Source organism: Hippocampus comes, unplaced genomic scaffold, assembly GCF_001891065.2.
Source record: "Hippocampus comes isolate QL1 unplaced genomic scaffold, H_comes_QL1_v1.1 scaffold132, whole genome shotgun sequence".
NCBI classification, from domain to species: domain Eukaryota; kingdom Metazoa; phylum Chordata; class Actinopteri; order Syngnathiformes; family Syngnathidae; genus Hippocampus; species Hippocampus comes.
In genome coordinates this window covers 1,518,413-1,536,106 of record NW_017805467.1, presented here as the reverse complement: position 1 = coordinate 1,536,106, position 17,694 = coordinate 1,518,413, and the positions used below count along the sequence as shown (strand labels likewise).

The following is a 17,694-nucleotide window of genomic DNA, read 5'->3' as shown; positions in this document are numbered from 1 at the left end:
CATTCATCAATTTATCCGAACAGTAATCAAGCTGAGTTCACATGAAGTAAAAGGTGTGAATGTGACTGTCTATTTGTGACCTGTCACCTAAAGTCAGCTGCAGGAGGCTCCAACTTACCCGTCATCCTAAAATGAGGGCAAGCCGTACAGATAATGGATGGATGTTGTTGTGCAAAATAATTAAACTACATGCTATACTGATTTGGCACCGTGTCCAGAGAATCAAGGCCATTGAGCGTTGGAACAGCTAATTCCTCACAAAGCCATCAAAGCGTGGACAGGCAAATTCAAAGACAGCTTCTTCATGGGCGATAACCTCCATAACCCTCACTATTTCATACAAACACAGAAGAAAAATGTGACACTTGAGCAACGCTCGCAAGAGCTAAACATTCCTCAGTTAACCCAAGCAATCAGAGGCTCCAAAAAACACAAACAAAAATTGGAGAAAGTTTCCATGGGTCGTTATAAAATTGTCTGCGACATGCTTCCCAATTAGTTTGTTCTTCAAATCATCTCACCCTGCCCACCTCTACTGCAGCGTGTCCGAACCCAGCTCACACTTGCATGACCATGACAAGGGGCAGAAAATAACAATTATTCTTTTCGAGAACTAATTCTGACATAATCAGATCACACACAAAAAAATTATGTATCCATTTATTATTTTGCAAATCGCATTGGCTACTTTGGAAAATGATCAAAAACAGCATATGCCTCATAATTTGCAACACAAGGTGGAATGTGGGCAGACGTACCCCATGTATTTTCTTTTCAGTAGATAATGAAGGCAACAATAAATACTGCAGTTACTTTTATTAGGTCGCAGGTCAGTGTAAGAAAGCAGTGGTGAGTTATATGCACAGTATTTTAGTGCCATGCCAGCCGCAGATAATGAGACACCAGGAGTTGACCCCAGTAGCTACTTATGAAACAAAACAACAAATGTTTCTTTTTATATGATGAAGTAGTCCTCAAGTGCAAATGATAAAATATTCATATTTGACTGAAACAGTTCAAGAAGTACATTTCCTTTGTCTACTTTTATAATTTACCAGCTTCTCATTTCTAAACCTCAGGTCATTGATGATGTAGTGGTTTATTTGTCTGACCTCAGAGCAGGTAGCGTGAATTCCATTTCATGGTTTCACAAAAATCTACTCATTCGGAATGTTAATATTGTTGGGGTACTCTCCTTTAGGGCTGCACAATATAACAAAAAAAAAAAATCGTTGTTTTGTGATAATGGTCAAATCTCAGGGCACACACACAGACGAACAACCAACAACAGTATCTAGGGGAATTACAATGAATGAGCCAAGAATACAATTCACTTGCTTATTTTGCCGCATGAAAAAAAATAATTTCCTTCAGTAGTTCATAAAAATGCCATTTCCCCAGGTGCATGTTATATGCCACAAAATTATCGATATTGCTATATTCAACATGCATACCGCATTTTTTTTCGATACAGTATTGTGCAGCCCTTCGTTTCTTCTGTATATCATTCCAAATCCGCCAAAAAAAAAAAATTACAAGGCCTACTCAAATTGAACTATAGGGCAGTAAACTACCCTGTGAAAGTTCAATTAAGACATGTCTACCATCTAGTGGTGAATGGTGATATTACAACTTAAAAGTCCAGTCGTTGTATATTCCCAGTTTGACACCTGCACATTTGCATTTCACAGATTTTCTCATTTTTAAGTTAAAAAAAAAAATGTGTATATGTATTTTTTCCAGATGTTTTTTCCCCATTGCCCAGTCCCCCGTTTTTATTTGCAAACATACATTGAATGTTTATCATAGTTTTTTTTTTTTTTTTTTTTTTTTAATGGAAGTTGGCATTTGTAAAAATAAATGAATAAATAAACTAAATACAATAAAATTTTGGCGCATGGGAAATTAATCAAGGGGCCGCCAGTGGTCACGGGCCGCCAGTTGCCCATCCCTGGGCTAAACCATATGAAAGAAGCAAGGAAAAAGAAATGGATCTGCATTGTATCCATGGAGACTTTTGTCACAGGCTGAGTTCACTTAAAGTTTAGTTTTCTCAGCTTTGGGTGTTCTCTGTTTATTTCTGCAGAACTTTTACAGCTCATTAGAGTATAAACAAAACAGCAGTGCTTGAGGCTGTTGTTTGTTGATGGACACATGGGAGCTAAATAAAAGGAATGTGAGATGAAACTGACGAATTTCTTTTTCATTCAATTTGATCGTATAGTCACATATGGAGTTATTTTTACATGTGTGTTTCAGATACAGCCCATGCCTGTATCTGAGGAAGTACTGTATTTCTGATTTACAATTGGAAATAGAATGAAAGTATCTTTCAAGATTTGTGAGGGGGAGGGGGCAGAAATAAATTTCATCAAAAAAAGAAGATGAAGAAGATTATTCAAAATGAGCATAATAGTACATTCAATGTATACTACAGTGTTAGAAGGGCACCCCCGTTTTGGATCATGGGTAGCTACCCTTTCACACCAACAGGGGACAGTGCACAGTCAGAGAAATTATGACCTGCACTTCAGAGATAAGAACAAGCATAAAGTTTAAATGACTAACTACATAAATAAATAATTAAATGGCCCATTAATCCTTCATACTTTTGCCAACTTTTTATTCAAGTATTAAAAAAAAAGTGATGCAGATGCCAACAGTTATGAGTTGCATTTCAGTTTAGTTCAGTACAATGTTCAGTCACCAACAATGCAAAATTGAAAGATGCTGCAACCTTTCAAAGTACTTTTATTTGTATTATATACAGTATAGGGATGTTGTCATCAGTCAACATACAGTGAATCATTTTATGTATCAGTGTGGAAACTCCTGTAAAAATCTGAGTTCATTTGTTGCTACCCTGAAAGATTTGAAACAGCTTCCTTTCGTCTGGGCCTTTTTAATCTACTAGTAAAAGTTGAGATATGGATTAGATTCCTTGTCACCCATGTAGAATTAGCTCCATTGTTGTCAATTATGAGAAACATTCCTTCCAAATTATTATTATTATTATTATTATTATTATTACCATACTTAATATTACCAATGTTGGGGGCATTACTATATTTCACACACACACACACGAATACAAAAAAAGCATTTGTCTGCCGCAGATGCACATGAAAGCTTTATCCAAAGTAAAGTGAGAGCAGGAGGAAATGACGTGCGTTTTGTGCGGCAGTTAAAAGCCAGCCTGATTGCATGTAATGCAGTGGAAATCACTCAATCCTTTTAAGGTGTTCAGTGGATGAAGGGCAGATAAAATGTATACCCGGATGTGGTGAGTGGACAGATGCAAACAATTCCAATAATTGGACGCCCAGGACAATTTGAGACAAGGTCAAAGCATCAATGCTGGGACCAGTGTGACTTGTGCAAATTAAAATGGAATGTTAATGGGAGCAGCTTCGAGTTGTAAAAATAGAAGAAACATTCCAATTCTATCCACAAAGAGAAGATAATAATGTTGAAGTGATAAGTTGAGCTGGGATTTGATGATGTTTTTAAATTACAAAAGCGGCCTAGACAATGTCAGGATGGTTTCCTGGTTCTCCTGCTAAAATTTAATGGCTAAAATTGATTAAATCATTTGAAATTTCATTTAATTGAGCATGTTTAATTCAATCTTAATTACGCTGTCTAAATATCCCATTAGTGCTGAAGTATAGGGAATAGCCGAGGAAAAGAATTATGTATAATGGCGTAATTTAATTTTGTGATTTACGTAATGTCCGATTTATACAATGCTATCTTTGTCAGAGTTTTCAAGTAATGACTTACCAATTGTGTTCTTGGATCGTGTTCATTAGAACTTTTTTATTTTGACGAACACTTAAATTACAGTGTGCCAAACACTTTGTTTTTCATTTACAACAATGATTTCAAGCTTCGAAATAAGTCTAAATGTCGCACATCGTCAAACAGGGGCCATGGTCGCCATCTGGAATTTCGGGAAAAAGTGTTAATTTTCCAGAACGGACGGTGCACTTCCAAGCTGGTCTTGGCCCTCCCGCCCGCTTTCACGACAACTTTTCAGAGTCCTTCTCCAAGACCAGCACCTCCTCCTCACCGCTGCAGACATGACCGTGGTCACCCAATACCTCACTAACCCTTCACCACTTATTTTGCTGCTAATTACAACAATAATCATTATGTATATTACGTTCGCACACACACACATGCACACATGCACGCACACACACACACACACACACACACACACACACACACACACACACACACACACACACACACCTCTTGAAGGCTTTCTCATGTCAGAGTAATTCAACTTATTTGTTCACATATCAAATAATATGTTCATATGTCAGATGCTAGACTCACTAAATGTGTATTTAATCGGGACCTAGACAACAAATATACTTGGAGTGGGCCGATGGAAAATAAATGTTGCTGATGTTGATCTCCAGTCTATCTAAAGCAGGGGTCACCAACCTTCATGTGTATTGATTGAGTGAAGGGATACCGAATTGATACTCGTCTGAAATAACATATTTGTCCAAATTACCTTTCATAATATTAGATTGTGTAATTTTCATATTTAATGCTTTTAATTTTCAGAGTCTGATCATGTTAAAGCTGTCTCACAACACTGGAGGTACTGCTCCACATCTGCACTCTGTTTTAAACTGTTACATAATAAGACTTAAATAATGGAAACATTGGCTGTGTTTTCTATTATGTCCCCAATTTAATATACATTGGATGATTACTTAAATATATTTGTGTTTTATTGCATACACAAGCTGTTTTTATTGTTTGTATGATCACAGTGGTATCCTTTTATGGGCATTCCAGTAAGAGGATGACGTATGCTCACCAGTAAAAACGAGACAAATTCCTTTTCTCCCCGTGGAACATTTATAAATGTCTTATTTATGCTTTGAACATTTCTGTGTAGCTAAATCTTCCCTTGCATAGTTTGTGTCTGTTCCCAAAGCCCTTCCCCTTTTGCAAGGAACAAAAGGAAGCATGACTCAAGGGGGAGATGATTATCTGAGCTGCTGGGAGCTGAGCAGCCGCAACGGAAAGGAGATGTTGAAGGGTAACTGTTAAGCGTGTTGTGACACTAACGTTTTTATTTTTTATTTTTTGTTTGTTTTTGTATTTTTATTATCATTATTTTTATCTTTTCTTTGACAAGGTGCACACATTGAAAGTTGTTCCCTGTCTCCCGTGGCTACTGCGTTAGCTCAATGAGCAATGAGAACCAGATTGATGGTCTGGATGGAGAACTCAAAGTCAACTTCTAAGCCCCTCTAATGGTAAGAGAAAAATTCATTAGTCGACCACCTCACAAAACATACAAAACGCACAACAGTTTTATGGTACAAGAACAGCATTCGTGATGTTGCCTGGGAATGTCATACTTTTGTTATTGGTTACATCTGAGGGCAGGAGTTGGGTCGAAGCAAAAACTGCCCACTTGAAGAGAGAATTCTGCTGTATTTCTTCCAATCAGTACCAGTAGTATTAATTAACATAACTTTCCAAATTGGTAGCCCCTGGTTAATAAACACAGCCACACTGTACTAACAAAAAAAAAATAATGATAATAAAAAAATAAATTAAAAAAAAGCAAAGTGGTAAAAATGTCTCTGTCCAGCCTGCTCAGTACAGTAATGTATTGCTTAAGTAACGGAAATAAGAATAACAGGATATAGGCATCGTATTAATGAAAGAGATGTGCGTGTAAGGCATACCCAAGAATCATCAAAATGTTACTCTACAGCAGTTAACTTTACACTTTAATGACTGTTGGAAACTCTTTTTATGGGAAAAAATATATATTTTGGAAAACAAATAAGTCAGACCTCTGAAGAGATGTTTTCACTGGTGATCATTTTGGGATTGGACCGACCCATTATGTGTATACTCCTCATAATCTTAATTGTTCGCCAAGACATTTTGGTCAAGTACAGTAGTCTGCTTCTCATTTTGTATTTACTGAAAGACAAATTATATGGAAATTACACGACAATGTACTCTGATAGATTGAATCAAAGAGAAGAAACCTGTATTATGTTATTGATTTCAAAAGGGAAACATCTTCACAGGCTGCATGCCCCTCGCTTGCCTTGTTCTCCAGTGAATTAAATTGTTTTGGACCATAGTTAGAGTAAGTCTCCCAGAGAGACTGAATCGTGCTCAGGAAGTCTACTCAAATACTGTCGTTTTTCAGCTGACTAGATATATGCAGGACGAATTGATTTCCAATGGAACAGTCTGTCAGGTAAAAATAAAATATAAACAACTCTAAAAAAATTTAATGGATTGTTTTCAAGTTAAATACAACTGAGCTGTACTTTGTACTTTTACTGTACTGGATTAAAAACAACCCAAAAAAAAGAAAACATAATTTCATGTGCCACTAGAGAGAACCCATTTACCGTGAGTGGTACTCGTACCACACATTGAGAACCACTACACTATATAATAAAATACAGAACACCTAATATAACACTGATTGTATTCAAATGGTATCAACACTCCTGTTTTATTTTCTTATATTTCAGTACAAATGTTAAAATAACTCAAAATAATTGTAAACAGATTGTTGGAGAATAGAACCTCAACCTCAATTTTGCTTAACACTGTGCTTCTGCATTTTCATTTTAATGTTATACTTGGAAACTCAAGTATTTTTTTGAGGTGTAAAAAGTTTGATACCCACTGTTGGGGTACGTATATAATTGTACTGAGTGTGAGCAGAGACAAACTCTCTTCATAGAGGCCCACTAATATTTGTTTGATAATAAACAGGGACACTGGCAGATCTTAAAATTAGCGCAATCTCAGCATTTTGCAGGCAACGTACACATTTAGGTTCCTGCGGTTGTCAATGGGAAACAATTTGCGTGTCTCCTTAAAGCTATACTGAATGACAGATCCAGTACACATATTGATTCTAAACTAATAGGCACTTTTGTCTAATGGCATACTGAAAAGGTTTTCACTTGGTGCCAAGAGCAATCTGTCTCGTGTTAGAATTGTCCAATGGAGTGAAGTTAATTGCTTGGATAGACCACAAATTTGAGTCTCAGGAATAAACTCTCTCAGAGTTACAAAAGAACTCAAACTTTTAGGTAATGTAACTCTTTTGTTCAAGTTGACCTTCAAACTTGTCTCAGAAGTCTTTTTTAGTTACATTTATTGAAAACTATTTATTCGTGTAAACGGTTGACACTTTGTACTGTTACTTTTGAAAACCCGTGGAGGTGATATTTAAATAAAGAACAAAAAGGTTTTCCTGGAAAAAAACAAAACAAAACGAATAAAATAGCACAAAAACGCCATGTAAATCACTTCAAAGCACACCCAAAGCTTGCTTTCACAGAGTGGAACATGGAGGAATATACTTGTGTGCTGATTTTTCAATTAATTACTTTACATTCTAGGCATGAGTTGACCAACCCACAAGTGAATCTGTGCAGCACTGTAGCTGCAATAATTGTGTCTTAAACGTGTTAATACAAAACGCAAAACCAATGAAGTTGGGGCGTTGTGTTGCACATAAATCAAAACAGAATACAATATTTGAATTGCTATTATTACGGTATTTTTTTTCACAAATATTTATTCACTTCAAATGTTATGGCTACAACACATTCCAAAAATCTTGGACAGGGTCATGTTTACCACTGTGTTACATCAACTTTTCTTTTTACAACATTCAATACATGTTTCGGAACTTAGGAAACTAATTGTTGAAGTTTTGCGAGTGGAATTCTTTCCCATGCTTGCTTGGTGTTCAACTACACTTGCTCATCAGTTTTGGGCTTCATAATGAGCCACATGTTTTCAATGGGAGACAGGTCTGGACTGCAGGCAGGCCAGTTGAGTATTTGTAACACATGCAGGATGTGGTTTGGCATTGTCTTGCTGAAAAAAAAATCTATTGTCTATTTGAAAAAAATCTTCCTTGGATGGCAGCATGTGTTTCTTCAAAACTTGTATGAACCTTTCAGCATTATTGGTGCCCTCACAGATGTGTCAGTGATCAATTCCATTGGCACTAACACAGCCACCACACATGTTAGCTTTTGAACTTAGCTCCCATAACAGTCCAGATGGTTATTTTCCTCTCTGAAGACACAATGCCCACAATTTCCAAAATCAATTTGGAATGTGGAATCCTCAGACAACAAAACACTTTTCCACTTTTCGTCTGTCCATCTGAAATGAGCTCGGGCAAAGAAAAGCCAGCAGTGTTTCTGGGTGTTGTTGATAAATGGCTTTAACTTTGCATAGTTGAGATTTAAGTTGCACTTCGGGATTTAGCACCAAACTGTACTCAGTGACAATGGTTTTCTGAAACATTCCTGAGCCCATGTGATGATATCTTTGACACATTGATGCCAGTTTTTGATGCAGTGCTGCCTGAGGGATCAAACACAAGGAGCCTTGCCGCTTACATGCAGTGATTTCTCCAAATCCTCTGAACCTTTTTGATGATATGGGCCATAAATGTTGAAATCCCGAAATTGCTTGCAATTATACATAGAGCAACAATTTCCTTCAAGTGTTTTGACTATTTTCACACACAGTTGTTCACAAAAAGGTAAACATCGCCCCAACTTTGCTTGTGAATGATGTGCAATTCAGAGAAGCTCCTTTTCATCATGGGACCCACCTGTTCCCAGTTAGCCTGTTCCCCCGTGGGATGTTCCACACAAGTGTTTGATGAGCATTCCTCATGAACTTCCTCAGTCTTTTTTGGAACATGTTGCAGCCATAAATTTCAAATTTAATGATTATTTGCTCAGAAGTTGATTTTAAAAAGTTGCTTTGTTCAACTCGAGCGGATGTTTTTGTAGATCAAGTTATGTTTCAATGTCTTTTTTCAGTGTCTTAACAATATTCTTTTTACAAATGAGAATTGGGTTAGTACACATTACACAGAAAAGCTCAGGATGAGTTGTGATGTTTGGTGCATGTTAGCATTGAGTGAGGATATGGATGTTAACTGGTTTGCTCTGCCCCAGCTCAACAGTGAGAGGGCAACAAGTCAAACAGGTGGGAACCAGGATGTGAGCTGTCCATGATGATGTTTCCTGCTATGCTATGGCAGTAGATTTTGACCTTCTGAAAGGAGTGTTGAGAAGTCAGTAGCATTTCTTCCATACTTGTGCCTCCTGAGCACCCTCAGGTGGAATAGGCATTATGGTACCTCCTAACTTTTTTGCACCTTTGGTTCATCTAGATGCCTCCTGAAGTCCAAAATGATCACCTTTGTTTTAATCGTACCAAGTGCAAGGTTGCTGACTGAATAATTACAATGTAAATAACAGGACCTTTTCCTGCAAGCAGGCTTACCTTCTCGCGATCAGTCCAAGACAGGTTCCTTTGTGTCAGTTGAGTGTCCGGCTGATGATTTAAGCAATTAAACTTTTGTTTGGTGTGTTTGTGTTAACTACACTATGATAGCACTACAATGACGCACGCACACATGCGCACACACACACACACACACATATATATATATATATAAAATAAAGAGAGAGAGTGAGAGAGAGAGCGAGAGAGAGAGAGCGAGAGAGAGAGAGCGAGAGAGAGAGAGCGAGAGAGAGAGAGCGAGAGAGAGAGAGAGAGAGAGAGAGAGAATTCTGAGTATACTGTAATCTCAGAAGTAGCAATTTTATTTAAGGATAACATCTCCAAAGTCATGACGGTCCGATGATTTGTAATGAAGAGAATTGTGTATCGCTAAATGCCATGCATCATAGTTACTTGCAAAATGAATAAGCTTGTTGTCCACTAAAATTATTAAAAACAATTTGAACACATCATTTTCTAGTTATGAACATTGAAATGCACGTTTGACACTGTTCACTTCCATTTAGGACGGTACATCACATTTGACAATTGGGAGAAAAGATTATTAATATTCTGCAATGCCTAAATTATTTATTGCATTAATTCAGTGGCAATAATTGATGTTACTTGCACTGCTGACTGTACACAGATTAATGTATGAAACATGAATAATGAAAGATCGATGCAACAAATCCATGATGGTAAAAATAATAATTTTAACAAATTGCACTCTGAGTAAAATGGAGTGTAGGTGTAAGTGTGATTGATCAAATGAACTATTATAACCATCCATCCATCCATCCATCCATCCTTTTCTGATCCACTTCCCCTCACAATGGTCACGGGCAACTATTACTGTATATGCATACATGGAATGGATGATGAATTTTGTTTTTCTCTTTCAGGTTGAAGAGCCATATTCTTCGTTGTGATATTGTTCTTCAACATTCGACCCACCTCATCTGGACACCATGAACACTTCTGCCCAACCACCCTCCAACGACACCCCAATCTGCTACACCATTAACAATCCTCCGTTCACATTTGTGCCCACCATCGCCTCAGCCTACTTCTCTTCCATCTTCAGCGTGCTGGGTATCACCTCCAATCTCATCGCCTTTGTGGTTCTTATCAAGTCATTCCAGCGGACTCACAGCAGCTCACGTTCATCCTTCCTCATTTTCCTGGGCGGCCTAGTGGTCACTGACTTCATGGGTCTGCTGGTCACGGGCAGCATTGTGGTCTCCTTTCACGTGACACACTTCAACTGGCGCAATTTAGACCCACACTGCCATTTCTGCAACTTCATGGGCATGTCCATGGTCTTCTACGGACTGTGCCCGTTGCTGCTTGGTGCCGCAATGGCGTTGGAGCGCTTCATTGGGATCACCCGTCCATTTACACGCAGCACCACCCTGCCCAAGAGGCGAACGGTCTTCATGTTGTTGCTGGTGTGGTTCACTGCCGGCTGCATAGCGTTGTTGCCTCTGACAGGAGTCGGGAGCTACCACATGCAGATGCCTGGCTCCTGGTGTTTTTTCAACATTAGCTCAGAGGGCAGCGACCTGACCTTTTCTCTGCTCTTCTCCATGCTCGGTTTGACATGCATCGCTGTGTCCTTTGTGTTGAACACCGTGAGTGTCGTGACGCTGATCAAGGTGTGCTGTGGGCAGGATAAGATGCAACGTCCCCGTGATCAGGAAGTGGAAATGATGGTGCAGCTCATCCTGATCATGGCCATCGCTTCCATCTGCTGGTGCCCGATGCTGGTAAGTCTATTTGTCCGGACGGATATATTAATTGGAATATTGCAATGCTTTACACCTCAGTAACGTTTTCTCCACTAATTATGAGAATGTGGACACAGAAGGCATACTTGTCAAGGTAATTATTCAGGGAGAACAAAAACTAAAAAACAGAATCTTATGGATTCATGACAAGCTCAGAACTGTCCCTGCAGTTTAGCATCATGAAAGCTTTGACGTTTGCCTGTATAAGGACACGAGACTGCAAAGAAAACAGATAAGGAAACATCCATGGTGTATTTCAAGAAGGGTTTCCACTCTGGATCATCTCAAGACTGTACAAAGATTCACTGATAAAGTTATAATGACTCAGCATTGTAACTGCCGTGTTGCAGCACTGTCACATCAGAAAGGCATCCAAAGCATCCAGCACCCTCTTCTGGCATTATAATCTTTTTTTTTTCTTTGTTTATGTTTGGGTATTTTTTTTTATCTGGACTGTCATAATGAGGCATCATCCCATCCAAGGATATTTTACTGTGTTTCCTTTCTACATGCTTCATAGCTCCTCAGCAATGCAACGTCCTCATGAGTTGAACTCAAAGCCTGCAGATAATCTGCGGGACTTTAACGCTCCAGTTGACAATTTCTGTCCAGCACAGGCAAAAACAGCATCCTCAAAAGGAAAACTATTGTAAAATGTACATCAGGGCGATCTCCATGCTGATAACTGAAATCAGCAAACTATGCAAGCTGAAAGCAAATGCTTGGCATATATTTACCAGAGGTCCATAGAAGGTGCTGTTAAGGATACATTCTGTGACGCATCACTGTCTGTTTTCAACCTTTTGCAATTGCAGTAGACCCTCAAAATAGACTTAGACAACAAACTACAATGTAGCAAAGTGATACATACGGCTGTCCAAGCCGCTGATACCATTTGTTTTCATTTGGTTAACATGGGGGAATAAAACATATTCTCTTGCTGCTAGCTTATGCTGGCAAAAGTAGGATATGCTTATGTGACCTCTGTCCGAATTATTGTAACTCTCTTATCCAATAAAGACTACAACTGGTCCAAAATACTGACTAGAATTGAGATAGATTGATCATTATTCCAGTGTTATCTTTACTGCACTGGCTTCCTATAAACAGACTTGATTAAAGCACAAAATCAGGGTTGGGCAACTCCCATCCTCAAGGGGCGCTATCCTGCATGTTTGAGATGTTTCCCTCCTCCAACATAACTGATTCAAATGATCAGCTCATCAGCAAGCTCTGCAGAACCCTGATAACGACCCTGATGATTTGAATCAGGTTTGTTAGAGGAGGGCAACATTTAAAACATGCAGCATAGTGGGCCTCCAGGACCGGAGTTTCCCACCACTGCACTAAATAGTCAGGCACCATCGTACCTTAAACATCTTGTCGTACCTTATCAACCTACCAGAGCACTACGCATCCAAGTTGACATTAACTTGTGGTTCCTAGAACCTGTAAAAATAGAACTATTAGGTATTAGCCTCTTCTTCCATGGAACCATCTTCCAGAACTGGTCCAGAAAGCAGATACATGCTCACTATTTAACGACAATGATTCATCTTTAATAAAGTTAATCAGGGTTGATATATGTGATCATGTTGTTCGTCCCTCTCTTCTATCACTCATTTTCAACCCAATTCAGATGGCCGCCACACTGAGAGTCGGGTTTGTTTGAGGTTTCTTCCTTAGATTAACCTTCCATTGCCTATGTCACATTGTGCTTACTGGTGGGGTTCATTCAGCATCTTGAATTGTGAAGAGCCTGGTTCTAGACCTGCTACATATGTAACATGTATGAACTTAAACTTCTGCTGTAATGAGATGCTATATGAATAACAGTGAATGGATTTTCTAAAATATGTCCAACAATGAGTTGACAATAGTAATAGCAAATGATTCACACATTACACCTTTCGGTGACGAGACTTACAGTACCTTGCAAGCGCGAGCAGCATTCTGCCTCGGCTCTTTGCATCAGTCAGTTGTCATCAAAGTTAGAGATTGGTATCTATTTTTATTTGACATTTTACTGGAAGAGCCGTGTAACAGCAGTTCTCCATTTTAAGTGACAGTTAAGAAGGATAGAAAGCCTTCATCTCCTTCACCTGCCCAAACACATCCATCACTCGACATCCAAGCTATGTTTGCCAATAATTCATTTTTACATCCAGATAACAGTTAAGAATGTTTATGTTAAAACATGCCTTTGCATTTTCATAATGATTATGATATTTTTTTTTTCCAAGACTGAAAAAATGGTTTCACGAAACCATGTCATATTTTTTTATACTACTCGGCAGAATTGCCCAAATCACATTCTGCATATAAAGATTTACATTTCCACATTTTGTGGAAATTACCCACAGCAAACAATATGGGTGTGATGATTACAGGCCCGTTAAATGTAATATTTGTTGCCTGGTCTAACCTTGGTTGTGTGATACCTTGCACAGATTTATATTCTGGTGAACTCTTCGACTGCGGAAGCCGTAAAAGACGAAAGTGTTTTGTTGTACATACGCTTGGCCACCTGCAATCAGATATTTGACCCGTGGATATACATCATGTGTCACGTTTCCCGAATAAGGCGAGTGAAATGTGAATGGTAAAAGGTTCTGACACCGTAATCGTCAGTCACCACTTTTAACATCGGTCTGTGCGCTCCAACAAGCCGAACTTCGTCTTGAATGAGGTCATTCATTTCCACATCTGTTCTCCTCCAACCCATTCTATCTGCGTACTACTGGGTTAGCCGTTGTCTCTTCTTTGTGATGCCGCAGCTGTACTTTCTTTCTGGATCCTGTCATTTGTTCTTGGCATGTTACATCAGGCTGTCTTTTAACATTTAGCGAGCATGTAAACTGTACCATCCGAGTTGTAGGGATTTCAGATCATCTAACGGACCACTATAAGTTGCTAACAGAATGTCCATGAATGTGTCATCTGTTATATTTTACAATTCAATGCCTATTTTATTTTAAATGTAACATATAAAGTCGGATTTGCCACAGACCAAGATCTTATTCCCAGATCTCAGGTCGCTCATCTGACTTGTTCAAAGTTTGATGACTCCTCTAACGCAAATTTGGTTTACAAAATGCAACTGATATCATTTTAGTTCCCACCACCTGATATCATTTTAGTTCCCACCACAGACACCGCCCCCCCAAAAAAAAAAAAACATAAAACCAAAATGCTCCAATCCCAAATCAGGGCACAATACAATACAGAGTATTTGTTTTCAAATACACAGAATGGGGGGGGGGGGGCCTTTTGGGTGTTCTGGAGGATATTTTTTTATTTTCTTTTTAGTTTTGGAGTGGAGTGCATGTGCATGTGCATACTGTTTGTGCATGGAAAATTTCTTGACACGCAATATGATATGAAGTGTTTATAGGAATATATTGACATTTTATATTACAAGTTTCTTAAGTACATACTGCAGTCTATATAATTGTTAAATTAGCCTCATGGTCACTTGGTATGGATTGGCTACTGCAACTGACTGTGCAAAAAAAAAAAAAAAGCTGCAGTGGAAAGGTTAACGTGACTTACTGTAATTGTCAGCCCAGGTTCATTGAATGCAGATCTAATTAATTCCACTAATTTCATTGCAAGCTCTCATTTCCCATCCTACTCGGATCTTGTTCATTTTGTGTCATTAATGCAAGTGTGACTTCCTTTGTTGAATTTCCACCTCATTTAAGGGATTTCAATTATGCTCATTTCATTTGTTTCCTCCCTCCTCCGCCAGGTCTTTATTGCACAAACTGTGCTGAGTGGACATCCTCTCCAGGTCATATATCTTTTGCTGTGGCTGCGCTTTGCCTCCTGGAACCAGATCCTAGACCCATGGGTGTATATCCTGTTTCGCAGGGCGGTTTTACAGAGAGTCTACCCCCGCATGGACTGGTCCCAGTGGTCTCAATGGTCCACCTTAAACCAATCATTCAGGAGCACCATTAACAGATTAACACGTTCTTCTTCGCTTGGAAGGCACCTTAGCTCAGATGAAATGGGACAGAATGAAAAATTGAATGAAACACCCCATACACTGTAGCACTTCTTCTTCCTCTTCGATGGTTGAGTTCTGGTTTAGAGACCAGAAGAAGCCTGTCCATAGTAATGATCTGTTTTGAAGTCAGTGCTGGTCCTATTTTGAATGACACCCTCCTCAATATCCCCCTTTTGACTGCTGCACCACCACCGACACACACACACACACACACACACACACACACACACACACACACACACACACTATGATGTAAAAAACTGGAGTGGACAATATATATTATTTAAAATGTCATGGATTATAATCAGGAAGAATACTGCAACAGCAAGGAATCTAGATTTAGTGAAACAGAGAAAAACACATTTTGCAATTTATAAATGAAAATAAAACTTAGGGGTACTCTATTGTAATAACTTTTCCTTTGTCTCGCAGTGTGTTTGCTGGTCTTTCATATTCACTATTAGACTGTCAAATTAGATCAGAAGAGCCTTCTGGCCTTCCTGGATGAAAAATCGCCTATGATGGCTCTCTTCAATTAATGCCTCAGATCTTGAAATCAGTTCAAGGTTAGAATTAATTATTGATTTGCAGTATGTAATTAGCAAGAGGCTAATAAGAGGCACACTCTGCTAATATTGTAAATGTAACTTGAGAGGATATGAACAACATTGAGTTGGATCCCTCACTCCCCAAAAAGGCAACATATTATATAGTCAATAGAATGAAGCTGTTCTTTGCAAGTTTCTTCTCTTTCAAAATGTTGCACCTGAATGACATTGAACCATTTCTTCTCCATTTTTACGAGAATAACAAGTATAACTTCCATTCCCCATTATTCCACAAGGCTTTCCCAACCCAGTATCAGTTCTGCAGAGGGTGTCTGCACATTACACAGTTACGGTATTCACAGACATTTCAATAAGAGTAAAGTATGTATACATTTCTTTTTACGTGGACAAAAATAGTCATTAGAAACATAACAAAACAATCACTGGCAACGCAATGTAAATACAGAATACTATAATATATTGCAATTAAATATAAAGCAATGCTTATAAAGCAAAGCTGATTTTTCCAATCACATCATTTGCAACTCGGGGCACAGGCCTCAGCGGCCTCGCAGAGGCGAAAAAAAGCAAGAAGAGTCGGTAAGAACCCAGTTAGAATAAAAGCAGACGGACACCACTAAAGAAAATGCTCCACATGTAGCCCAGTGTGATAAGTATTGTAAGTCAGTTCCCCACAATGCGGAATTGTCAGGCAACCTCTTGATCAAAAACATGAACCAATATTCTGCTGTGGTTAGCTGCAACACATACACCCTTTGAACTTTGGACAAGTGGGACTTTATGCTTTGCAAAGGCACACGTTCACATTTTATACATTTGGGGATGATCAAGTTTCTGTTTTCAAATGCATGAATGCACGACTGTCAGTTAAACAGTACTGTATATGCATTGGTTGGAAAGAAAATTCCAAATTGTGCTACTGAAGAGAGCACTTTGAAATGAGTATTTAATGAATAAATAGTAATGCTGTACATGCCTGTGGAAAAAAATGTGGTACATCTTTATTAAATGTGGGATACTTAGGCTACTATATTTGCATGAACACTCAGATAACAACTAACATATGACAATATGACCCAGTGGAAGATATAAATGCAAATATTTTCCGACATATTTTCCAGGAGCAGATTATAAGACATTTAAGCACCATGAAACTACGCATGCTAGTTTTGTCCAAAGTCCTGCTTATGGTCTTAAATGTGCCACTGGGAACTGTGGTATTCTGTCTTTTATTTCTACTTTCCAAGATGTTTGTACTTTGTATGTTTTGAGAAATTGTGAGTGGAATTGCTGCCTTTTAAACTCTATGCAAAATAAAAGATCAATGTATTGCCCCGCCCGTCTTGCTCATTCAGTACATTTCACAAAATTGGGCACGCTTGAGCAAAATGGATCAGTCTGGTGGAGAAACTCAATAGCATCCTCTGACCACTATATGTATGTGTTTTAATCTTCATTTAATATGTGGAATGAGCCATGTATTGTCAGCTGCTCAAATGGAGATCATTCATCTAATACTGTAAAACATATTCAAAGCATCACGAGCAGACAAAAATTGACATGCAACAGTAAATCAGCAAGTAAACATGAATGTTGCATGACAGAGGATGTCTTTCCGCATTGGTGACTATCGCAGAAGCTTGTTTGTTGCACCCTGGTGTCTCTCAATCGAGAAGAAACACCATTAAAAGCAATGTTTGAAAAAAAAAAACCAAAACCTTGTTGGTTTCTTAATTCTTCGGGAGGCTCGGACTGAACATGAAACAGAAGTTCACTGTAGCATACAGTATATGACTTCCTGATTTTGATCAAAGATAGATTGTTTTTTCCTGTTGCAGTTATTTCCTGACTGATGCTTTTAAGTCATTATCTTCACAGACCAAGAGGAAAACATTTTTGTTTTTTTAACAGATACGGCGATGTTAATTACCGGTAGTTTGAAAAATATCTGTTAATCCGGAACTGATTTTTTTTTTTTTTTTTTAAC

At 38.5% G+C, this 17,694-nt stretch overlaps 1 protein-coding gene across 4 annotated transcripts; it reads left to right on the top strand.

The window, feature by feature from the left end:
- The first annotated feature begins 4,756 nt into the window (after window positions 1-4,756).
- On the top strand, window positions 4,757-17,039 carry tbxa2r (thromboxane A2 receptor). 4 transcript variants are annotated; one of them, XM_019875436.1, is made up of 6 exons: window positions 4,757-5,065; window positions 5,165-5,285; window positions 10,242-11,105; window positions 13,577-13,710; window positions 14,878-14,919; window positions 15,000-15,110. In XM_019875436.1, the coding sequence occupies exons 3-5, from the start codon at window positions 10,308-10,310 to the stop codon at window positions 14,900-14,902; spliced, it is 957 nt and encodes a 318-aa protein (XP_019730995.1). In that variant the 5' UTR covers window positions 4,757-5,065; window positions 5,165-5,285; window positions 10,242-10,307; the 3' UTR covers window positions 14,903-14,919; window positions 15,000-15,110. The 4 variants fall into 4 exon arrangements, with proteins under 4 accessions (XP_019730995.1, XP_019730994.1, XP_019730996.1 ...); XM_019875435.1 differs by lacking the exon at window positions 15,000-15,110 and having other exon boundaries at window positions 4,759-5,065; window positions 14,878-14,996; XM_019875437.1 differs by lacking the exon at window positions 13,577-13,710 and having other exon boundaries at window positions 4,764-5,065; window positions 15,000-17,039.
- The last annotated feature ends 655 nt before the right edge of the window (window positions 17,040-17,694 follow it).